This window comes from Gadus macrocephalus, chromosome 5 (genome assembly GCF_031168955.1).
Source record: "Gadus macrocephalus chromosome 5, ASM3116895v1".
In the NCBI taxonomy this organism is placed as follows: Eukaryota; Metazoa; Chordata; class Actinopteri; order Gadiformes; family Gadidae; genus Gadus; species Gadus macrocephalus.
This window is the reverse complement of record NC_082386.1, coordinates 18,652,114-18,676,419: the sequence shown is the minus strand read 5'-3', so window position 1 is coordinate 18,676,419 and position 24,306 is coordinate 18,652,114. Positions and strand designations below refer to the sequence as shown.

Here is a 24,306-nt window from a genome sequence, read left to right as displayed (position 1 = left end):
GGAGGTAGTGGTGGAGGCAGCAACTTCTCCCGCAGGGGAACTCGCACCGCTGCGCTCACAAACATCCTCGCGAACCTGTCCAGCGCTGCTGTCAGCCACCTCGCCCCCCTCATCATCATCACCATCCTCTTCATCGTCATCGGCACGGTCCTCTCCTTCGGGCTCCCCGGCTCGGTGCCCTGCACTACGGTTCGCGTCGTCCTCGTCCTCCTCCTCCCCGTCGCTCTGGTGGTCTTCTTGCTCGGAGCTCATCGCGGCTCCTCCAGGGTCCAGGGACCCGTTTCGCAGGGTCTCCCTTCGGCAGCTTAAAGCAACAGCGACGCCAGAAGACGCACGGTGCCAGTCGATCCCGGCCCCCCACCAACACAGCCCGGTTTATGGGGAGTTCTAGGCCTAAAGGCTGGGGTATATTGTGGGGAGTTTATTGTGTTGACAGAATCGACTATGGTCTGCTCCGGTCGTATCGTAAACAAATGCCGAGCTAAATGACGTGACGGGTTTCCGGTTCCTTGTGTGCTCAAAGGTCAGCGCGCAGAGCGTGCTGCCCCCTGGTGGTTAATTGGTGCAAGTTCAAACACTCTGCACAGCGACCCCACCTGCACCGGCCGGCATCTGTGTCGATTTATAACATAACGATGGATTTTAAACGTAGGTATAGCAACGGAGGTTTTTTCGACTATTTATGGATTAAGTAAAAGGTTATTACTGTATTATCCCTCTTTTATTTAGACTGGCGTAGCTTTAGTTTGGTAAGGGTCTGAAAGCTCCGAATCTTGTGACTACTTTTAGTTCTATGCTTGCATGTTATTTGTACATTCCTATTAGTAAACAATCAATTGTTACAAAAATGCCTTCTCATAACCCCTAATCCTATTTTTCGTCTGTCTTTTCGCCCTGTACTCCTATAATGTCTCGCTGCGGCTTGTAGGACATGGACATCCAACGTCCAAGTGCTGTCACGTGATTCCGCTTGCCACCCCACTGACGTCACTGGCTAATGACTGCGAAATGAGTTTTTGATGGGTCCACTCCTTAAGCCAGGGGTGTTTCTAGGTATCATAAACATCCGGGGCTTGGCCCAGACGGAAAATGAAAATGCCAAAATGATTTCTATGCTTTATTTTGCATGATTTTTTTTTCATAATGCTTCACCTATATAAACAAAATGCGCAGTTTATTATAGCTTAAAATAGCTACCTGACTGCTGTGCTGCTTATCCCCTAATGTCTAAAGTTCCATTCAAGTTAAATCAGAGTAAAATTAATACAAGTGAGACTGACTTTGCACACACACATCTGACTGGGGATAGGATAAGTTAATTCACTTGAGGTGGTAAAAAGGTTATGTTTTTAAACTGTTTATTCTCTTGCCAGAAGGACTACCTAGACTAGGCTAGTACTTATAAATAATTATAAATATTTTTACTTTTATTTTTTTGACCCAAAAATTATATTCGGGGCTACTTAAACACAGGGTCTGTGATTAGGATGTCTGGGTTCAGGTCCTGCGTTCAGGGCCTGATCGACCAGGTAAACACGCGTCCTGCCGTCCTCCGAGCTCCAGGAAACCAAGTTCCAGGTGGTTAATATTTAGCTCAGACGTCGTTCACTCAATACATTCATGATCCAAAATCTGACCGCAGCTGACCTCAGATCTGGGCTTTTATTTCTTTCACTTTATATGTTACGACCAATCCTGTTGCTGGAGGCAGAGTTATTTGCAGACAAACTAGACCAGCCCATGAACATTTTAAAATGTAAATACACAGACATTCCTGTATAATTAAGGTGTATGACATCTCCCTCTGCTGGACAACAGTCTCACACCAAACTACATTTTCCGTTTGACCCAACAGCTATAGTACATCGATGTGAGACGGGATGGTGGATTGAACGTGTTGTAGTAGCCGAGAATAGCCTCCGAGGCAGTATGTATATTGTTAAATACATGAATAGTTTGAATTTAGTAGTAATATGGAGGTTTCATATTTTTACAAAATGGATTATGTGAACATTGCTGAATAACAATCATGTATATTAAATGTATTGCAGGAGTTTGACATTAACCAAGTTAAAGAACAATTAAATGAACCGCACCAAACATGTAGAAGTCAATGTGGGATTTTAATACAAACAAAAACACTTGACAGAAGTTTAATACAATTTTGTAAAGGAAAGCAGAGGAAAACATTTTCCCAAATGAATCTTTTCATAATGTCACCACCATTCCGAAAGCAAGTGAAGAGGTTTGTGTAAAAGCAGGCCTCCCTGACCAGCTCTGTCCCTGACTCTAAACCCTGACTCTCAACCCTAACGCTAAACCCTCTGAGGGCAGGAAGACGCGCCTTCCGTGTAAAGGTTTGAACCACAGAGAAGGAAGAAAAGAGGAAGCAGTAGAGAGTAGTGAGGTTAGTGACAGACGTGAAGGAAAGGCGTGTGGAAGCACACGGTTACATGTGGGGTCAAGAAGATCACTCCCACTGGAGGTCATTGATCCATCAGCCTCAGACTGCTGAGCTCAGCAGGTCTTCTGGAGGACGAGGCTCAGGTGAACTGAGGAGACGGGACCAGCAGGATGTCAGGATCAGGGCGGGTTTAGCTCAGGTGTGTCTACCCCCGACCAAACAGGATCAGGTGAGGTTCAGCTCAGGTGTGTCTGCCCGGACCAAACAAGGACATTGATTAGGTTCAATATTCAAAAGATGCAACATTATCTGAACCAAAGATAAGTCATTAAGGAGCAGGCAGGCTTTAGGGCGCCTTGCTCAAGGACGCATCACTGTATCCTGAGGACTTGAACCCGGCACCATTGGTTTGAGAGTTGAAACCCCAACCCCCTACCTAGTCCACTATGTCCAGATAATGCAAGAGAGTCCTGGTGCTCCTCAGGATTTGCCTTCCAGATGTACGGCTTCTCCTTCAGTCCTCCAGATTCCTGGTCTGGTTACAAACGTAATTTGTCTCTCATGTAAGGTAACAAAAACAGTAGTAATTGGGCTCTAATGTAAGGTAACAAACACAATAGTCTCTAATGTAAGGTAACAAACACAGGAGGAGTTGGGTTCTAATGCAAGGTAACAAACACAGGAGTAGTTTGTCCCTAATATCAGGTAACAAACACAGTAGTAGTTTGTCTCTAATGTAAGGTCACAAACACAGGAGTATTGGGCTCTAATAGCGCGTAACAAAGTAGCAGCTGTAGTTTGTCTGGTAAACAACCACAATAGTATGCCGTAGCTTGTACTGGACAAAATAATCCTGCGTTACAACAAGTCCACTCTGTTTATTTTAAGCAAACTTACAAGGATCCTGGTTGGTGGAGTGATGTTGTCCTCCAGAGTCTTGCCTCCTCCATCAGCTCTCCTCAGCCAGAGTCCTGGTCTGGAACAAACAGCGTGAGTCTGGCCCTAAAGTCTGGAAACAAACATGTAGTTTGTCTTATTTTTAAGCCCTTTATTTCCAATTTGTTTGGTTAATACAAACTTCCAATCCTTGTTGGTAGAGTGATGGTCATCCTCCAGATTCACAGCTCCCCTACCAGCTCGCCTCCGCTCCAGAAACACGTTCTAGTAAGAAAACAGTGGTAGTTGGTTAACGCATGTCAAAGTAACAGCTGTATTTTGCCCTTTAAGTCAACCATGTAAGAAAATACAAACTTACGAGGAATCCTTGTTGGTCGATTCCTAGTCGTCCTCCAGCGTCTCAGCTCCTCCAGCAGCTCTCCTCAGACAGAGTCCTGGTCTGGAAACAAACAGCGGAAGTGTTTCTTCAACATGTGGTAAAACAGATGTAGTCGTCTGGTATACATGGTACAAACGCCGGTAGTTTGTGGTAGCAGTATTCTACGAGAAGTGAGTGTGATGATCACTTAGTCAGGCTCCATCTACCCTACGACAGACGTCATTCACCAGGCAGGCCCTCCACCAGCTCCTCCACCAGCCCAGGGCCTTCAGCAGGGCTCCTCCATCAGCACGGCTCCTCCATCACCTCCTTCAGCCATGGATTCCTGGTCTGGTTTCAAACACAGTTGGTCTCAGCAGTAAATCACCTGGGGACGCAACACACCCCACCTCCTGCATCTGAGGTTCACTTGTAAAATGGAAGACAAATTTAAACACTTAAAATCAGACCACGTCTGCAGATTGTCACGTTCAGCAATTCATCCACTACGGTCGTAGCAGCACTAGAAACATTAATGGCTCATATGACTCTTGCATAACCCCCGTATGAATTAACTCACAGCTTGGCACAGATTTAAAGTCATAAGATGATCAAAACCAGACCTAAACTAGCGTGGATTTTAGTGTTTCAGATGAGCTTGGTGATGGTTACCCTCTGGTCCGGTGCTGCAGGCCCCAGGTCTCCAGCCTCAGTCTCCGGTCCACCCTGGCACCACAAGCCTCCGGTCCCCAGCCTCTCAGCCTCGCCTTTCAGCTACAGAAGCAGGTTTATATCAGCATTTGCCCAACAATAAACTTATTTGACTCATCCGAAACCAAGTTACACAATTCATTTAACTATTATTTTATAACTCAAGGTCAGAAAAGACTTGAGACCGGACATGAGCATCCCGTTTTTGGGAATGAAGACAGAGCAGTCCACAAGTTTAAAGAAGTGGTTCAGGCCATGCATTGAAACTGACCTGAGAAGACTACTCACACAGAGCAATGACCTGTTCTGGAGGACTTCTGACAGGAGGTGGAGGTCTGGCTCTGGGTGAGGAGGTGGAGGTCTGGCTCTGGGTGAGGAGGTGGAGGTCTGGCTCTGGGTGAGGAGGTGGAGGTCTGGCTCTGGGTGAGGAGGTGGAGGTCTGGCTCTGGGTGAGGAGGCAGACACCTTGGGACAAACTACATGCTACCTTTTTAACCATGTACAGTTCTAGAGTATCTTCTACTGTAACATGTGGGAATGACGGCCATTATTTTAGCTTTTATATTAGTAGTTATTTATATTTATATTATATTTATATTAGGAGTAGTTTGGGCTCTAATGCAAGGTAACAAACACAGGATTAGTTGGGCTCTAATAGCAAGTAACAAAGTAGCAGCTGTAGTTTGTCTGGTAAACAACCACAATAGTATGCCGTAGCTTGTACTGGACAAAATAATCCTGCATTACAACAAGTCCACTCTGTTTATTTTAGGCAAACTTACAAGGATCCTGGTTGGTGGAGTGATGTCGTCCTCCAGAGTCTTGGCTCCTCCATCAGCTCTCCTCAGCCAGAGTCCTGGTCTGGAACAAACAGCGCGAGTCGGGCCCTAAAGTCTGGAAACAAACATGTACCGGTAGTTTGTCTTATTTTTAAGCCCTTTATTTCCAGTTTGTTTGGTTAATACAAACTTACAGTCCTTGTTGGTAGAGTGATGGTCATCCTCCAGATTCACGGCTCCCCTACCAGCTCGCCTCCGCTCCAGAAACACGTTCTAGTAAGAAACAGCGGTAGTTGGTTAACGCATGTCAAAGTAACAGCTGTATTTTGCCCTTTAAGTCAACCATGTAAGAAAATACAAACTTACGAGGAATCCTTGTTGGTCGATTCCTAGTCATCCTCCAGCGTCTCAGCTCCTCCAGCAGCTCTCCTCAGACAGAGTCCTGGTCTGGAAACAAACAGCGGAAGTGTTTCTTCAACATGTGGTAAAACAGATGTAGTCGTCTGGTATATATGGTACAAACGCTGGTAGTTTGTGGTAGCAGTATTCTACGAGAAGTGGCAGTGAGTGTGATGATCACTTCAGAGTCAGGCTCCATCTACCCCACGACAGACGTCATTCACCAGGCAGGCCCTCCACCAGCTCCTCCACCAGCCCAGGGCCTTCAGCAGGGCTCCTCCATCAGCACGGCTCCTCCATCACCTCCTTCAGCCATGGATTCCTGGTCTGGTTTCAAACACAGTTGGTCTCAGCAGTAAATCACCTGGGGACGCAACACACCCCACCTCCTGCATCCGAGGTTCACTTGTAAAATGGAAGACAAATCTAAACACTTAAAATCAGACAACGTCTGCAGATTGTCGCGTTCAGCAATTCATCCACTACGGTCGTAGCAGCACTAGAAACATTAATGGCTCATATGACTCTTGCATAACCCCCGTATGAATTAACTCACAGCTTGGCACAGATTTAAAGTCATAAGATGATGAAAACCAGACCTAAACTAGCGTGGATTTTAGTGTTTCAGATGAGCTTGGTGATGGTTACCCTCTGGTCCGGTGCTGCAGGCCCCTGGTCTCCAGCCTCAGTCTCCGGTCCACCCTGGCACCACAAGCCTCCGGTCCCCAGCCTCTCAGCCTCGCCTTTCAGCTACAGAAGCAGGTTTATATCAGCATTTGCCCAACAATAAACTTATTTGACTCATCCGAAACCAAGTTACACAATTCATTTAACTATTATTTTATAACTCAAGGTCAGAAAAGACTTGAGACCGGACATGAGCATCCCGTTTTTGGGAATGAAGACAGAGCAGTCCACAAGTTTAAAGAAGTGGTTCAGGCCATGCATTGAAACTGACCTGAGAAGACTACTCACACAGAGCAATGACCTGTTCTGGAGGACTTCTGACAGGAGGTGGAGGTCTGGCTCTGGGTGAGGAGGTGGAGGTCTGGCTCTGGGTGAGGAGGTGGAGGTCTGGCTCTGGGTGAGGAGGTGGAGGTCTGGCTCTGGGTGAGGAGGCAGACACCTTGGGACAAACTACATGTTACCTTTTTAACCTTGTACGGTTCTAGAGTATCTTCTACTGTAACATGTGGGAACATTATTTTAGCTTTTATATTATCCAGTTAACTCGTTGTTTAACGTCATTCCATTGGGTAGGGTTTAACTTCTGTGGCAATTAATGACAGCAGATATTTAGAACGTACAAAAGCTGAGGTAACAAAGAACACTAAGCAGTATCGATATTTAAATCAAATATACTCAGCCATATTCAGGTGCTGGGTTCCGTTGAAGAAATGTCAAATTATCTTCCATCTTGAAAAATGTTAAGCCTTCCCTGATGTCAAAAATGGGCCCGCAAGTAGAACGCGGTTTTGTACGCAGTGAGAGTCCCGCAACGTCATCGTGGTTAAGAGTACGGCGCAACCATCGGAAATTATCAATATATTGTACGACGTACGTGTCAGTATGTATTTAATATCAAACTTTAGTTGTTTAACATAGGGGCAACAATTGGCAATGGAAACCGACCGAAAAAAAAAATTACGTTGGCAACGGCTCGAGGTTACGCAAATACAATCCAGAACGTTCCGCCAGATTCCCTCAGGGGACTCCCGTCCAACTAACTACCAGGTGGTTTCTTATGGTTGTCAAGACTACAACGTTCTATGCTAACCATTGGGACTAAATCAAGTGACCTCACTCAGAACCTTCCACGGCGGGAAGCACAAACCGTCCGACTGGAATCCGAACATTCCGGCCGGAACCAACCAAAGAAAAAACAGAACCAGCGCCTCACCTTGAGCTGAACGGAGGAAGATCCTGAAGTCCAGCGATGGTCTTCATCAAAACACAGCCAACAGACTTACCTTGAGGAGATCTGTTTGTTGCTGTTGGTCATTACTACTATTCAGTGTACATTTACATTATTATGCACCCAGTGTGTACAAGTCATATCACTCAAAACCATACGAAGAACCAAACTACCATGTACGTCCCACAACAACTTTAAACCTAAAATCATTCAAAACAAAAATGTCTACATTTTACAATTATCTAGATTATTCAGGGTACAAACCATACAGAGCAAATCTAAACGTTGACCTCACAGAGAGCCGACCATAGCCCTGCAACGTCACCCTGACCGCCTCATCACCCACAGCAAATCATGCCAGCCAGCCAACACATGTACAGCTCCAGTGAGAAGTGGGCATCTGAGTGAAAGGACTGCCCATAATAAAAAGCCCAATTCCTGAACTATCCAACCATCTTCATGGTTTAAAGATTTACAGACTTGACATTCCATTGTGTTCTTATCACCTTAGTCTGCTCCCTCGTTACTTATAAAACTATACATCTCCATCACTAGAGTGCTGCATCCTACTCATGGGGGTGTGGTCTGAGTGAGCAGAGATGCATGCTGGGATACAGTGCCGTCTGAAGTCTTCAGTTCCATAGACACGCCCCTCAGGAGTAACCAAGTGTTTGAGAATCTGTCGTGACAGTTACATGAGCTGGAATATCCTTTAAGATGGCGCCAGGATTCTCAGAGGAGAAAGGCCAAGAGGAAGATGTGTGGGTTCTTCCTCGCAGCCAGTGGAACACAACAACGGTCTTCATCAGAGTACCATGGAACACTTTGAAACATTCTCCTCTTTACACCTTGAAGCCCCAGTGAAGGTTTCCTCACCTCCTCAGCTGAAGAGCACAACTTCAGCTCGAAGAGCGCACTAGCTGGAGTTCCCGGATTGGTTCTGATTTAAGGGAACCAATCGTTCAGCTAGTCCTGTCCGAAACAAATACAGTTCAGCCTGAGAAGACGTGCAACTGAGAGCAAGACAAGATCCACAGGGCTCTCCATCAATCCAGCCAGATAGGAAGAGCCGTCTCATTACAGGTCTGAAGGTCATCTTGAATATCCATTTAGGTCCCTTTCCAACGTCAGACTCTCCTTGTGAAATTCCTTTTGGTGTCCATCCTCCATTGATCCTGATTGGTGCAGTCCTAGTTTGAAGTCACTGATCTGAACACGCCACTTGCATCCTTTTACACTTGAGTTGGATACTCTCCTTCCTGCCCAGTGTGTTGGATCTCGCTCCGGAGCGTCGCTCAGGGCTCTTCATGTCTACTGGAGGCCCTCAAGTAAACGTGTGGCCGTCCATCAGGTATGATTTAGTTGACCATTCCAATATCCCAAGCCAATCACACAGACCCCCGTATGAACATTATCACCGTCAAAGCAAGCCACACACACACACACACACACACACACACAACCCCATGCCAGGCGTGAGTGGGAGACACGCGCAGTAAAACCCTAGTGATGCTCAAAAATCTTCCATCTCATGTCAAACCCAAACACACACCACTGAGCCATAAAAGGCCAAACAATCATGCAGGGTAAAAACCTCATGACAAATAACATTCCATCACCCCCCCCCCCCCCCCCCCCAGCTCTCCTGCCAGGGCACCCATAACAGAGCAACCAATGTCTCCAGAGACGTAAATTATGTACAACATTCTTCGGTGGCGTCCCACATTGGTGATGGATTATGCTTGGCGTCTCCAATGTGTCCCAGGTTGATTCAACATCTCTGAAGTCATGTCTTTGTAGTCCAGTGGTTTCCTGAATGAGGGGCCTTCACAGATGCAAACGGTGCAGCTTTAGTCAGCCTGAGGACAGGAAGGAGGTCATCTGTTCAGAAGACCACCCAGTGGAGGGGGGTGGCTCTTGAGGAGCAGGATCCATATGGGGATGGCCCCAAATAAGACCTTCTTGGAAATGAAACTGTTCCTGAGGAGTCACGATGCCTGGAGGGGACTGTTGAATGTGATCCATGGTTCTGTGTCAGACTGAAGTTGTGTTTTAGTCGTTGAGATGAGGAGCCCCCTCATCTCCCCCTGGTGTTTCTCCTTCTGAATCCCTGTCTTCATCTTTAAGAACATTCCAGTCCATGTAACTGACGTCAAGACAGTTTCTCAAACACTCGGTTTCCCCTGAGGGGGCGTGTCCACAGACCTGTAGACTCGAGACAGCTCTGTATCCCAGTATGCACCTCTGCTCACTCAGACCACACCCTCCTCAGGAAAGCAACAGTCATTTGATGAAGATGCAGAGCTCAGGAGAGAAGAATGAAGGAGACTGAAGATATCAGAACCCAACCCATTACTCCAGCTTACAACAATAACTTGGAGCCTGTAACCATTTTAACAAATCATTAATACCAACATAAACCAAACACCTAAGTAACCCATGAACCAATAAAACATCCTTAATACTCAGATCAACTTTCAGGTAACAGGTTAACTCACCAGGAAGCCAAAATACAACAATGTGCCCAAGAGTAATGAGAAATTAATGACTTACAGTTTGCAGATATGCTTCATGGTTAAGTTGGGATACTCACAGAACTGCAGTTAAATATCCATGATAGACCTTTGAAGGAAGGAACAGTTTACTCATGGTCCAAATTTCAAATGAGAGTTAAACCACCACAATCCCAGATTCTACTCACATCAGGTTCAGATGAGATGCTCCACTTTACTTCAAAAAGTCTTGAACCTGTGAAACTGGAAGAGACGTGAGCCTCTAATGCGTCGTCTCATGGGCTTCCTAGCTCTCCATGGTTCCCGATCCCGTCTGTCTGTCCTCGTGGCCTTTTCAAGATGGCTCCTGCTCCATTCAGCAGGTGTCCCCCAATCACGCTGATTGGGGAGAGAGAAGTGGTGCTCTCTGTCGCCACTCAGTGGGTGGCGGCGGTATATGCCGTCGACCACCTCACCTCGGACCCGCCCGGGCCGAGGTTTAAGGGGCGGGATGCCACAACATATGTCACACACACACACACACACGCACACGCACACGCACACGCACACGCACACGCACACGCACACGCGCACACACGCACACACGCACACACGCACACACGCACACACGCACACACACACACACACACACACTCGCACAGGTCTGACTGGGGATAGGATAGGTTAATACACTTGAGGTGGTAAACAGGTTGTTGTTTATTCTCTTGCCAGAAGGACTATGTCTATCTAGACTAGGCTACTTGCTACATGTTTATGAATATTTTTATTTATTTTTATTAATTTTTTTCCCAAAGATTATATTCGGGGCTAATTAAATAACATCCGAGGCTTTATCCCCGAATATTATTTAATTAGGGAAGCCACTGCCTTAAGCTAACGTATTTATCCACGATAGCAGACACTTTAAATAATAGTTATAATTACATGCAACTTATTTCAAATTTCAAATCGTATACTAGATACATACAAATATATATAAAGGAAAATAAACGAAAATGAAATGGCTAAAGTTAATGCATAATTATGATGTAGTCGAGTACAAACAGTCTACTCTCATTGCAGTCTTTGGAAGTTAATTCTGACTGATATACTGTTATCTTCCACAGCATGACATAACACATCTCAGGAAGTGGTGGTGCTCCACTTTGTTGGAGAATCTCCATACTGAAGGGTATAGTTCTTCTGAAGCAGATGTGCTGTGAATTCCAATATTAACACAACCGTAACAATGACCTACAAAAACTATGTGTGTAGGTGTGTGTGTGTGTGTGTGTGTGTGTGTGTGTGTGTGTGTGTGTGTGTGTGTGTGTGTGTGTGTGTGTGTGTGTGTGTGTGTGTGTGCAGTCATTGCAGACAATTTTCACGGAGGAGGGCAGAGAGATGGCAAGAGGAACTCTACCACCTATCTTCGGTATCCCGAGGAAGCGCAAAGTGTCCGAAATGGAGGAGACATAATATTTGTCTTTTCTTTATTTCTTTTTTTTATTGGTTTGTTTGAAGAGAAGAGCGGAAAATAAAATTGATAATAATGGATACCAATTCCAAGAAACATATTATTTGAATCGAAATGAAATCATATATTGATGGTTATTAAGCACACAATATACACCGCAAGAAAATATTTTTTTTTTTGCAAAGCAAACAATTTCTGTTCCCCCTTTCTTCATGTGTCACGTGAAGTCGTTCCCCATTTTTTTATACTTTTCCATCATTGCCAGTACGTTTTTTATTTTATTATATCAATATTAATTCTAACAAAAATAAATAAATATAAAGAGAAAAGTCGACTCTCTCTAGCTTTCAATTCAATCCTGTTATTTGTTAGTTTTAATCCGACTGTACATTACTTTGAAAGGATGAACCTCAGTTTTGTGATTTAGACCTCACTCCCAGAGGTCCACGGTGCAATGTTTTTTTTCACCACCTCAGTCAAATTTTGGGTTCCTAAATTGGCCCTCAGCTGTCAAAACTTTGAGAACCCCTGTTGTAGACCAACTTCGGAAAACTGTAGTTCCACCATAGAAACGCTAGAGGTCAGCAATACTCCCCGTCGCGCAATGACGTCGGTTAGGAAAAGTGGAGTCGAATTCATTTTAAACAGCGCTGTCTTTTCCTATGTTAGAAAGGAAGCACATTTTCATCTCTCCTGGACCCGATGACGTTTTCCACAAAGGTTAAGTAAAGGATAGGAGATTTGAATATTCGTAGAGGATTAGGGACACAGCTAAGGAGTCTCACCGCGTCCGCCATCTTGTCGTCACGTGACAGCACTTGGACGTTGGATGTCCATGTCCTGCAGGCTGCAGCGAGACCTTTACTCCTGGGCGCCGCGGGACCACCAGAGACGCGGCGGTGCGCACTGTGGTTGGACTTGGCACGAAGAGGCACCCTGATGACAAAGCAACGCAGGACGCTGTATGCAAATTCTCGCGGGGGCAAGCCTTGACAGAGGGTCCATATTACTGCAGATGAAGCGCTCAGTACCGCTGGAATGTTTTATCGCCCAAGCCTATCTATATAATTACTATTTTCGGGTTGCATCGACGGCTGCATTCCTGTCGCCATACGGCCGGATGTACACATTCCCCAAAAAACATCAGTGTAGGCCTATATAACGTTTAAGTAACATTCCGCACTCATTGAACTGTGCTAAAGACACCCTTAGAAGAAACTGAATTGAATTCACATTAAACCAATTAGGCCTACAACCACTGATGCACTTTGCCGTGATCTTTTCAGGGATGAGGCTTCAGTTCAGTCTGGCGAGCGGCTACAGTAGGTCAGGATTATGCTCAGGGAGATTCGAACCGCTCGTCCGCTGAGCCGCTCCAATTTTCCACGGAGCTAGGGTGTGTGTGTGTGTGTGTGTGTGTGTGTGTGTGTGTGTGTGTGTGTGTGTGTGTGTGTGTGTGTGTGTGTGTGTGTGTGTGTGTGTGTGTGTGTGTGTGTGTGTGTGTGTGTGTGTGTGTGTGTGTGTGTGTGCATATTTATACAGATGGCTCCTCCTCTGGTGTTCCTCCGACGAACACGACAGATGTTCTGGCCTAATAAGATCTTCAACAATGACCTGTACATGAAAACGAGAAGCCTGCCCTGAGATGGCTATAGGACATGTGTAGAGGATGGAGCAGGACCGTATCACTAACGTCGCCTTAAGATGGACACCACCAGGCAAAAGAAAACCCGGGAGGCCAAAAACCACCTGGCGCAGAAACATAACAAAAGAGCTGGAACAGATGAACCTGCCATGGGGAGAGGCCCAACATGCTGCCAGGAACCTAGAGCAATGGAGAGTGCTCGTTGAAGCCTTATGTCCCACAGTTGACCAAGAGGAGTCCTCCTCTGGTAGGAGCTGTGTTTTTCCACAGCACTGAGAGTTGTCTGCCATATCTGGTGATATGTTGATGATTATATCTTGGTGATGCTCTGCGTGTTTTAGCTGGCCGTGCCTATGGTATCGTGGAATCCGGTCCTGTAACTGACCTTTTGTTAAGGGGAGGCGAAAGGTGCCATGTTTTGACGTAGGCAACCCTGTGTTCAGCTGATTATGCAAATGTATTATGTGTTAGATAATGTCTCGGTAATATCCAGGACTCCTATCACTACAAGGGGGGGGGGGGGGGGGGGGCTGTGACACCCAACGTTTGGTTGTTATCAGCCTGTGGCCATGACGTGTGGTGCTCAGTTTCCTAATCTATTTGGCCCCTTGTCTGAGGTTACGCCAACTCTGTGAGTGCAACTAAGAATGTGTGTTGGATATCTTCAAAACTTTGAAGTTGAACGCGTTCAGTGAGTCATCAGGGTATAGGATGAGCTGTCATTGGTCGGAAGCCGTGGAGACAAAGCGCATAAAAGCATACATGTCAGCACCTTTGAGACTTACACCATGCCAGGGCGCATGCGTGCGCATCTCGCGTTTAGGTTGTTTGGGTTCGAGACGATGCACACCATGTTAATACAAGTCATCTAATGACCCGCCGATTGATTGACACACACACACACGCATGCACACAAACGCACACACACACACACACACACACACACACACACACACACACACACACACACACACACACACACACACACACACACACACACATACACACACACACACACACAGGTGACGACTTTAATACACTCGCACAAACACTCGGTGGAGCGAGATCCAGAAGAGCACATCAGCGCAACACCTTCTCCCGCAGAACGAAGCAAGGATGGAAGGACCGTGGCATGCTGCCGCCCCCCTCCGCTCCGGTGGCGCATTGTGCGTGCTTTTACGCACCGTGGCCAAACCCCAACCCAAAAGGACACCGCATTGTGGCCAACTAGGCGTCTTCCTGATCCTCATATCGGTGTTTTCACTCATCCCAGTGGGAAAGGTCTCGTCCCATCCTCAGTGTTTGGACTTCCAGCCGCCGTTCAAACCGCCGTTTCACCTGGAGTTCTGCTCCCAGTACGAACTGCTAGGCTGCTGCGACCAGGACGCGGACAACCTCATCGCGGAGAGATACTGGGATATCATCGAGTACCTGGAGGCCGAGGGCTCTGAGCTCTGCGATGACATGTTGAAGGAGGTCATGTGCCAGGTAGGATGGAACTTTTAGACTCAAGCACTTTGGTTCTTCAGACGTGATGACATACATACAGCCGGCTCTGGGCATCGTCCCAAGCCTCCTACATGTTTCAACTCCAATACAATTACATAACTATGTAACTATATCCGCTATAATTATAAATAGCCTATATATATTTCAAATAATGGTATTACAAGTTATTGCTATGACTTAATAGTGCTCAGATTATAATTCAGTTAACCTCTAGAAGACGCGCAGTAGAGATTTGCTTGTGTTATGAACATTTTAACGAGTCACAGCTTTAGATCCTCGGTTTTTCTAAAAAAAAATAACTACTAGACTACTAACTAAAGAATAAGTAAATAAGAATACTCTTGCTGTGTTTACTTGCAGCACTTGATCAACCAGACCATCACAGGGGTTAAAGGGGTGTACATGTGGGTCAAACTTAACTGAAATTTAACTGAATCTGATACTATAGCTCCCCTGTTACATAAAAAAAACAAAAAACATAAAATATAATCTACAGTACAGATAAAATCCTCAATATCATATGTTTTAGGTCACGTGGCACCTGAAAAAACATATGTTTGGCTACTTTAATAATTATGATGGGGTTCTCTACTGTATTGAAGGCCACAAACTTGGCCACAAACTAACTGCAGAGAAGTTAAAGTGAGTCTCAGGTGGAAATAGGCTGAGAACTGCTGAGCTAGACCAATAAGTCACTCAACAGGGGGAGGACATGTTTGGTGGCTATATTATAGGGTAGGACGTTACCTAGACGTCTGGCTCTGCAGTACTTCGCAGGCTATTGTACCTGTGACATAGACCTTGGGTTGGTATTCCTGGTGGCAGGGGTGGTATTGGGCACGGGCGAACAAGGCAGCCATTTTTCATAACACGTGGGGGGCGGCACGAGCACTTAAGAAAAAAAAAGAATTTGCGCTGCAAAGCCGTTTTCTTATTTTTTTCGAATCACTTTGTGGGGAATTGGCATATTGGCGTCCGCTCCGGCTGCAGGCGCCCCTGCCCACTGAGAAGGTGCCATGCATAGAAGCTGTGTGAGAAGGGGAGACAGGGCGAGACCTCGCAGGGGGACAGGGACTAACCCCCCACCCCCCCCCGGGGCGCTCGCCCGGGGTGTAATTCAACGTAGAACACACCAACACTATGCACCTCCAAACACCAACTACGATCGGGTCTGACGTGGTCTTCACGTGACTCTGTGGAAAGGAAAGGTTCTGGAAGGTTCTGGAAAGTTCTTGAAGGTTGTGGAATGTTCTGGAAAGTTCCGGAAAGGTTCTTGACGTTTCTGGAAGGGTCTGGAAGGTTCTGTAAGATTCTTGAGCGTTCGTGAAGGTTCTGTAAGGTTCTGTCCTGTTGGAAGGGTTGCAGGTGTGACCCCTGGTCTCTTCTTCCCCCCCCCCCCCCCCCCCCCCCCCCCCCCAAAGGAGTGCTCCCCCTACGCGGCCCACCTCTACGACGCGGAGGACCCCTACACCCCCGTCCGGGAGATCCCGGGCCTGTGCCCCTCCTACTGCTCCCGGTTCCATGGCCGCTGCGCCCACGTGGTCGGCCTGCTGACCGACGACCGGCGCCTGCTGGACGCCAGCGCCCGGGGCGCCGCCGCCTTCTGCCGGGCCGCCGGCCTCTCGGACCGGGACTACTGCTACCCCGACGTCCTCGCCGGGCTCCGGCCGGGCGTGGCCCCGGGGCCCGTGGCGGCGGCGGGGGCCCCGGCGGCCGGGTGTCTGCAGCTGTGTCTGGCGGAGGCGGCCAACGGGCTGCGGAACCCGGTGCTGATGCTGCACAGCGGCGACGGGACGGGGCGCCTGTTCGTGGCCGAGCAGGTGGGCTTCGTCTGGGTGCTGCTGCCGGACGGCGCCCGGCTGGAGCGGCCCTTCCTGGACCTGAGCGGCGCGGTGCTGACCACGCCCTGGCTGGGCGACGAGCGGGGCTTCCTGGGCATGGCGTTCCACCCGCGGTACCGCGACAACGGGCGCTTCTTCGTGTACTACTCGGTGCTGGCTGGCGGCCGGCTGGAGCGCGTGCGCGTCAGCGAGATGAGGGTGTCGGAGCGCGACCAGAACATGGCCGACCCCGGCTCTGAGAGGTGGGGGTCCGGCGTGGGAAGGTCTCGTCCGCCTGTGTACATTCAGTCACTTTATTATTTAACACAGTATTATTATATAAGAAAATATTCTTGGGTAAAGGTTAATCGTCTCAATTATGTAACAAATTCCAATATATTGGTCTCCCCAGGGTGATCCTGGAGATCAGCCTGGAGAGATGGCCATACAGCGGGGTCATTGCAGCCTTGGTCCCCGTCTCCCCAGGGTGATCCTGGAGATCAGCCTGGAGAGATGGCCATACAGCGGGTCATTGCAGCCTTGGTCCCTGTCTCCCCAGGGTGATCCTGGAGATCAGCCTGGAGAGATGGCCATACAGCGGGTCATTGCAGCCTTGGTCCCTGTCTCCCCAGGGTGATCCTGGAGATCGACGAGCCGGCAGCCAACCACAACGGGGGCCAGATCCTGTTCGGTCTGGACGGGTTCCTTCACGTCTTCACCGGGGATGGAGGCAGGGGCGGGGATCCGTTCGGGAGGCACGGAAACGCGCAGAACAAGTGAGTCACAGCTCAGGTTGGGGAGCCTTCAGCTGAGGAGGCTCAGCGCAGGGACGGCCGAACAAGATGGCTGCCGTCCTTCTCAGGGCTCTGCGGCCATGGTGGTCAACTGATTGATATGGATACTCTCTCCTAATGGTTCCCAAAGAGAATTACGTTCCGAAAAACTGTAAACATTGTTATTAAGTGTTGCGAATGTTTACAAAAGTTCTGAGGAAGATTTGAAAGAATTTTGAAAAAGTGCTTAGTACGTTTTCTGAAAGTGTTTTAAAAAGTTAAAGAAATGTCCTGAAACTGTTTCTTTATCGAAACCTTGACTCTTCCGGCCGGACTCAGGAGCGCTTTATTGGGTAAAGTCCTTCGTATCGACGTGGACGGAACGGACACCGGTGGGCGGGGATACCGGGTCCCGCCCGACAACCCCTTCCTGGGCGAGGCGGGCACCCGTCCGGAGGTGTACGCCTACGGGGTGCGCAACATGTGGCGCTGTTCGATGGACCGCGGGGACCCCACCGACGGCCACGGCCGCGGCCGGATCTTCTGCGGCGACGTGGGCCAGAACCGCTACGAGGAGATCGACGTCATCGAGCGCGGCGCTAACTACGGGTGGCGCGCCAAGGAGGGCTTTGAATGCTACGACCGTGAACTCTGCCACAACCCCGCCCTCAGTGAGTAGAGGGCTCGGGATTGGTCAGTTGGAAGGTCTGACCGGACTGTCTGAATGGATAGAGGGAAGAGACCATTTTTCTGTGTGTGTCACAAAGTTGTACATTTTCACGACCTTAAATTCATACAATGTTATCAATCTTATCTTATTTTAATGTAAATAATTATTTTAATGCCTGAAATAACCAACCTACAATATTTTAACAAGGCCATATTGTTTGGTTGTTTGTCGGTTGGTGCCCGTTGGTGCTGGAGACCGTCTCTAACCACTGACTCCTCCCCTCCAAAGAGGATGTCCCGCCCATATTTGCGTACGACCACAGCGTTGGCAAGTCGGTGACGGGCGGGTACGTGTACCGAGGCTGTGAGTCGCCCAACCTCAACGGCCTCTACCTGTTCGGAGACTACATGAGCGGGTAGGCGTGAGCACCTCCTTCCTGAACGTTCAGTAGATCGTCAACTGTTAACGCTGCCGGTCGCCCAGTGTTGGGCCGAGAGAAAGCCGGTTGAGAGTCATTTCAGACTTTTACAATGATGTATCATGTAATGTCAATAGATGCATTGGTTTTATATTGTACTAAATATTTTTTTGTTTTTCGTTTTTCTTTTGAGGAACATGGTTTGTTGTCCCATCTAAAATGATCACAACGATGACGTTCTGTGAGGTACTGGGATGTTGAAATGCTGTTTATTCTAAACGAATGACTGGTTTTAGTCAATGAAAGTGCATTACAGACCTCAACGCACTCTTAAGGACAGATCTTCTCATTGTAGTCTATCTAAAAAAGATTACAAATAGAATAAAAAAATTCCTTACAAAAACAATAGGGATCCAACCTGTTGGCTTGGACCCCTAACTACAAATAAATAAATAACATGACAATATCAAACAATTTCACCTCTGTAACTGCCTGAACCTACAAGGGACACATACGTCCTAACGAGAGCAAGAGGGTATATGTACCGACGATAACGATAACCCAGAGGACCTGGGTCCCCCAGGAAGCTGATGGCTCTGCAGGAGGACCGGTCCACGGGCCGCTGGACAGAGAGGAGCGTCTGCATGGGGCACAGCAGCACCTGCTCCTTCCCAGGGCTCATCAACCACCATCACAAGTTCATCATCTCCTTCGCAGAGGACGAAGCCGGTAACCACCTCTTGACTCAAAGATACACTTATTTCACACAGAATAGGACAAATAAAATGGGTTTGGTTAATAACATATTTTCAGTCCAAGTTGAGTGTGCTAATAATTGGACAGCAGAGGATATGGTGATGTTTTGTTAAAAAGTGTCTTTCTATGCTGATGATACTCTACTGTTTCTACAGGGGAGCTGTATTTCCTCGCCACTTCCTACCCCAGCACCAATTCTCCATCTGGGGCGGTCTTCAAGTTTGTGGATCCGTCCAGGTGAGGTTTTATCACCATCCAGGTGAGGTGTCTGGTATCCATACGGCCCCACCAACTGGCCTTAAGTACTTGAGGAATCAACCAAAAATGATATAGGTTTGTTCATTGATACATCTGTATCTGTATAGATTCTGAACTTTGGTCATTTCTCAAAGGGCTTCAGTGGCCAATGAAACCAGGAAAAATAGCACACATTTTGCGTTTGTGTTTGGATATGATCAACAAGTGATGTCTTCTTATAAAGTATCAGCCACAAATCTAATGTTTAGGTCACTCAATAGTTATGGTACCAAAGAAATGGAAGATACCAAATCTGCAGCTTAAGTCCCTAATTGTACACCGCAGTTTGAACTGAAAAAAAACGTGAACTGATCAGGCTTTTTTGTCACTCCTGTTTGATTGGTCATGTCTGCAGGAGAGCTCCGCCTGGGAAGTGCCAACAGAAGCTACTCCCAGTCAAAGTGAAGGGCAAGAAGTTTGCCTTTGTTCCCAGGGAAGGTACGCCTCCCCAACCTTATTACCCGGCCACTTGCTTGTTGCTCCAGGCCACTCCGGACACATACCCTGAATGTTCTGGTCCCGATCGACAGAACGGGAATAAGCTTAAAAGAGCCATTTGTTGTGCAGTCTTCAGAAAGTCAAACCTTTTGGCCTTAATTGAATGCGTGTTCCACTGCAAAACTGTTAAACATTACTGAGGGCCAGCTTTCTTTTTTGACATCAGACGTAGTTTTAAAATGCAAGCAAACTAAAATGAATGCATTTTAAAGCATTTAGATATTTTTTCGGTAACATGTATAACCCATAAAGTACGGAAAAATCATTCTTTATAGTTTAACGTGGAGCGCCGACCAACAACATGTGTGTGTCTTTTTCAGCAACTCTGTTGGACGCCGGCGTGAAGCCCACACGACCTCCGCCGAAAAAAATTAAATTCGGCACCAAGCCTCCACCTCCAAAAACGAACAAACCTGCCTCCACCCCCACCCAACCACCAGCTACTAGCACTGCCAAACCTACGTCCACAAGAACTCCCAACCCCACTACAAAAACCTCCACCCCCACCCCCACCAAGGCCCCAAGCTCTGTCGAACCCACCTCCAACTCAACCCCCACCAAGGCCCCAAGCTCTGCCGAACCCACCTCCAACTCCACCCCCACCCAGTCCCAATCCCTAAGCCCTGCCGAGCCCACCTCCACCTCCACCTCCACTCAGTCCCTGGCCCCAAGCTCTGTCAAACCCACCTCCACTTCCACCACCACCCACTTTCAATCCCTAAACTCCCCCACTGTCGTCATGTGGCCTGGGAGCGCTTCTTTGGTTAGCATACCAACAAAGGCCCCTTTAAAGACAAGAGCCAAGTCCAAGAAGGCGAGAAATCGAAAAAGAAAGAACAGAAAAAACTCACGGTCGAAGATTAGAAGAACCAACCGGTGACAGAAACGGCCAAGGCGAAAGGCCAAAGACTTGTTTGCGACCAAAAGACCATCGGCAAGATTTTACTTCAAATAGTCGAGCAAAAGTTTCACACGATCAAGGTGGACATAAACTCGGAGGGACTTTGTGAAGCGATTCTGAGACCCTTTCCAATATAAGCGGGACAACGTTGTTGAGAACTTCAAAATACAGAGGCAAACACCGGAAGTCTAGTATAGCCGATCAGCTTTTCCTTAAAACTCCTTTCCATTTAAGTAAATATAGCTTTCGGATATTTCTTTACCTTGACATGCAATCAGTGTTTGCCATCCATGTTTTCCGGTGAAAATCCAACGTTGCCTTGGGCTTCAGTGGATGGAATTCTGTCTAATTACATGTGCCCTATTTTGGAACACGCGATGATGCGACCCATTTGGGACGTCATAAAGTCATTGACACGAGGTAATCACTGGTCCCTGGGTGTTTGAAGGTGTTTCATATTCAGCCAGGGGATACAAATAGCGGTTGTTAAATTTGGCTTTTTAAAGGCTTTCAATTACATGCAGGCAGAGCTCCGAAATGACTCTAACTAACTAACACTAACTGACTCTGTTACATCACTAAGCATTTGATATAAATAAACATATGTGGACTGATAATTGCTATTGTGTGTGTGTGTGTGTGTGTGTGTGTTAGTGTGTCTGTGTGTGTGTTTGTGTGTACAAGAGACTCTTGGCTGTTCAACTTCAAGCTCAACGCAAACATTTAATTTCCTGTGTTTTCGATACTTCACAAAGTACATATCTGGAGACTAAATCCCTCAGTATTCAAAGTCTAACCCGTACCTGTTCCATAATGACCGGTCTGTCACTGTCTAACCCCTGCACCTTAACGACCTATCTCTCAGTGTCTAACCCCTACCTGCTCCTTGCAACCTGTCTCTCACTGTCTAACCCCTACCTGCTCCTTAACGACCTGGCTCACTGTCTCACCCCTACCTGTTCCTTTGTGACCGGTCTCTGTACTGTGTAGCCCTATACCTGCTCCATAACGACCTGTCTCTGTAGTCACTGTGTAGCCCCTACCTTACCTCAAATTTGTGATCATTCACTTTGGTACACCTGTCCATTAAAACAACACATCAGGCGATTAACGCCTGGTAGAAGGAGGGTGCTTGCAATGAAGACGCATAAACTCTATTTAAAAAATAAATGCATTAAAAGACATTTGAAGAATGAAACAGACGATCACACCAAACACAAACAAACAAGACAAATTAGGATTTCATTTTTGGTTTTAACCCTATCAAAATGGACCCGTGATGTCATAACCCTGTGGAAGTAGGCATGCACCCACCCAGGTGGGGACCAACCAATCAGTACTCTTTCTGTAGCCATGGAGATAATTATACCAACGCGTCTCCAGTTTAGCTTTACTGTGGGCCCCAGGGGCCACTCGTTTGGATTCAATTGTTGGTGCTTACCTTTCCCCTCAAATTACCCTTCTTACAAAAGGACCTCTCGCTGAACTGCCACTTTTTAGGTCCCCGCTGGTTTTAAGATTGGATGTTTTGCTAGCTTTTGTTTGAAGACTAGCTACTAACCGTGTGTAATCCTATAAATTGCACGGTGTCATCAATGCTTCAAAAGGTTGCATGTGTATGATGTGCTATTATCATGAATGTAGGCCTGTTGTCTTATCTTACAACTCTTCCTCCTTTAAAAGTGAAGAAAATACAATAACCTTTAGCTGCCACCTAGTGGCTGATCTTGTACACGACATCTCCAATCTGCAATATTCCCGTCTTCTTGATGATGAAAAGCTGTCCAAACAACGGCGCAGCTTTGTAGATTTTCCTCTCAGATGGCTTGCACTAGCGAAATCTGGAGAAACCGAGTGATGAATGAAACCAAATTTGTCCCTCAAATGCTCAAAGAGTCAGAATGCATTTTTTTTTTGGATTTGACATTCAGCCTTTAGGATCAGAATATTCTGATCAATGTGTGTGTCCATAGCGCTGTTGCGGTGCCAACGCCGTTGTAAAAATAAATAAATGAAAAAGCCTTTAGTTTAAAAATATAGTAGTAGTAGTAGTAGGTTGACCTTTTTACTCCGAGATCCTTTACATACAAATAAACAGGTTGCTTTGAGAGAGTATGCTACCAAGAGGATTCTCAGGTGAATTCAATTTGAAAGTCATAGCATCATCCGCCTCATTTAGCCAGTAGAGGACAGCCAACAATCACATCCGGCTTTATGAGTCCTCGCCCCTTTGAGCATTTGCAGCGGCTCCTTCCTGTTTATCACACCCGAGAGGCTGGGTCGATGGTGGTTGACATGCACCTGCAACCACAGAGAATATCAGATATGAAATTCAAAGGTGTGAAAATGTTGAAAAGGCATAGGCGTTACACTGCGTGTGATTTTCTTCTCGTACATAGATTTTCCTACGTAAGAAGATTTGTCGATGTGTTGTGCTTAAAGAACACATTCATACTTTGTACCGATAACGAGAGACACGTATAAATGGACTTTATCAGAAAAATATATTTGAACCTAACACAGACATGTATTTTAAGTAAACTGAAAAAATATATGTATAAAGTGCACAACCCACAAGTTCACTTTTTTGAGGGTAGTAGAAGACACCTTTTCCCTGATCTCACACCCCTCCCTGCCGGATCCCTTTCTCTGACCCCCTCTTTTATTTCATTTCAGTAAAGAAGTTGAATCAGTACTCCTACCTTTCCCAGAGTCTTCTGGTAAAGTGAACTTCTACCTGAGTCAAGAACGTGTGTACGTTTGCCCCCCCTGACGTCGGCTCTGTACTCATGTCCGTGACTGAACTGGTGAACGTTGAGGCCCGGTGACACCACCAGGGTATCCTGAAAAGGAGTAAAAAGGAGGAGGAGGAGGAGGAGGAGTCCTCCCATCGTTTATGGTCACTGGGTCCAGCTGGGGACACCTACGGGGGTACGGGAAGAGGTCCAGGGGTACGTGTAGAGATTTAGAGGACGTGCAGAGATTTAAAAAACGGATCAATACATTTAAATAAGTTCAAGACCAGGAAATAGAAGCAGGCCTTGCTTCCTCCATTTCTAAACACATATGCCTCCACGATAATAACAATAACTTATTAATAATAATAATAATAATAATAATAATAATAATAATAATAATAATAATAATAATAATAATAGTGATGATGATACTCAATGATAAGAGCATGAAGTCCAAACGAAAACATTTGGTGTGGAAGAGGGGGTAGACCTAGCGGTGCTGCTATTGGGGGGGTCGGGGGTCGGGGGTCGGGGGAGGGGGGGGGGGGGGGGAGGTTAGTCAACGCTGCCCTCCGGCTATAGCAGCAGCAGCATCAGAAGTCTCACCCCACGCAGCTCACCAAACGAACCTACACCTACCCCCCCCCCCCCCCCACCCCCGGCGGGCGTGTCCGGATCTCCCGGCCGCCCGGGGCTCACCGGAGGCAGGCAGGTGACGTGATGGCGTGGGCTGACCTTCGGGAGGAAACTATTCCTGTCTTTGACACGGACGGTGGGCGCCGGGGCCACAGACGCCCGGGACAGCAGCTGCCAAAGCCACAGGCAGGCCGTAAGAGGACTGGATGCTCCTTC

General features: G+C 47.1%; 2 protein-coding genes and 1 long non-coding RNA gene across 4 annotated transcripts in view; 1 reads left to right on the top strand and 2 right to left on the bottom strand.

Annotated features, from left to right (window-relative positions):
• Positions 1 to 515, bottom strand: part of wdr32 (WD repeat domain 32) — a 7,141-nt gene extending 6,626 nt beyond the window's left edge. The window contains exon 1 of the mRNA XM_060051524.1: positions 1 to 515. This exon is cut by the window's left edge and continues 302 nt beyond it. Within this exon, the coding sequence (XP_059907507.1) occupies positions 1 to 252 (252 nt within the window). The 5' untranslated portion in view covers positions 253 to 515.
• A 1,575-nt stretch (positions 516 to 2,090) lies between these two features.
• LOC132457438 (uncharacterized) lies at positions 2,091 to 10,458 on the bottom strand. 2 transcript variants are annotated; one of them, XR_009525631.1, is made up of 15 exons: positions 10,165 to 10,458; positions 6,537 to 10,085; positions 6,197 to 6,298; positions 5,730 to 5,875; positions 5,516 to 5,596; positions 5,344 to 5,422; positions 5,153 to 5,264; positions 4,672 to 4,835; positions 4,332 to 4,433; positions 3,887 to 4,010; positions 3,660 to 3,740; positions 3,483 to 3,565; positions 3,302 to 3,380; positions 2,841 to 2,962; positions 2,091 to 2,655 (listed from the first exon to the last, which is right to left on the bottom strand). It is a non-coding gene; the product is annotated as an uncharacterized LOC132457438 (long non-coding RNA). The 2 variants fall into 2 exon arrangements; XR_009525632.1 differs by lacking the exons at positions 2,841 to 2,962; positions 3,302 to 3,380 and having other exon boundaries at positions 10,165 to 10,457.
• A 3,135-nt stretch (positions 10,459 to 13,593) lies between these two features.
• hhipl2 (HHIP-like 2) lies at positions 13,594 to 21,718 on the top strand. The gene is made up of 9 exons (XM_060051735.1): positions 13,594 to 14,562; positions 16,005 to 16,666; positions 17,036 to 17,179; positions 17,516 to 17,847; positions 18,135 to 18,261; positions 18,848 to 18,993; positions 19,176 to 19,257; positions 19,673 to 19,755; positions 20,136 to 21,718. The coding sequence occupies exons 1-9, from the start codon at positions 14,191 to 14,193 to the stop codon at positions 20,693 to 20,695; spliced, it is 2,508 nt and encodes an 835-aa protein (XP_059907718.1). The 5' UTR covers positions 13,594 to 14,190; the 3' UTR covers positions 20,696 to 21,718.
• Positions 21,719 to 24,306: the final 2,588 nt, after the last annotated feature.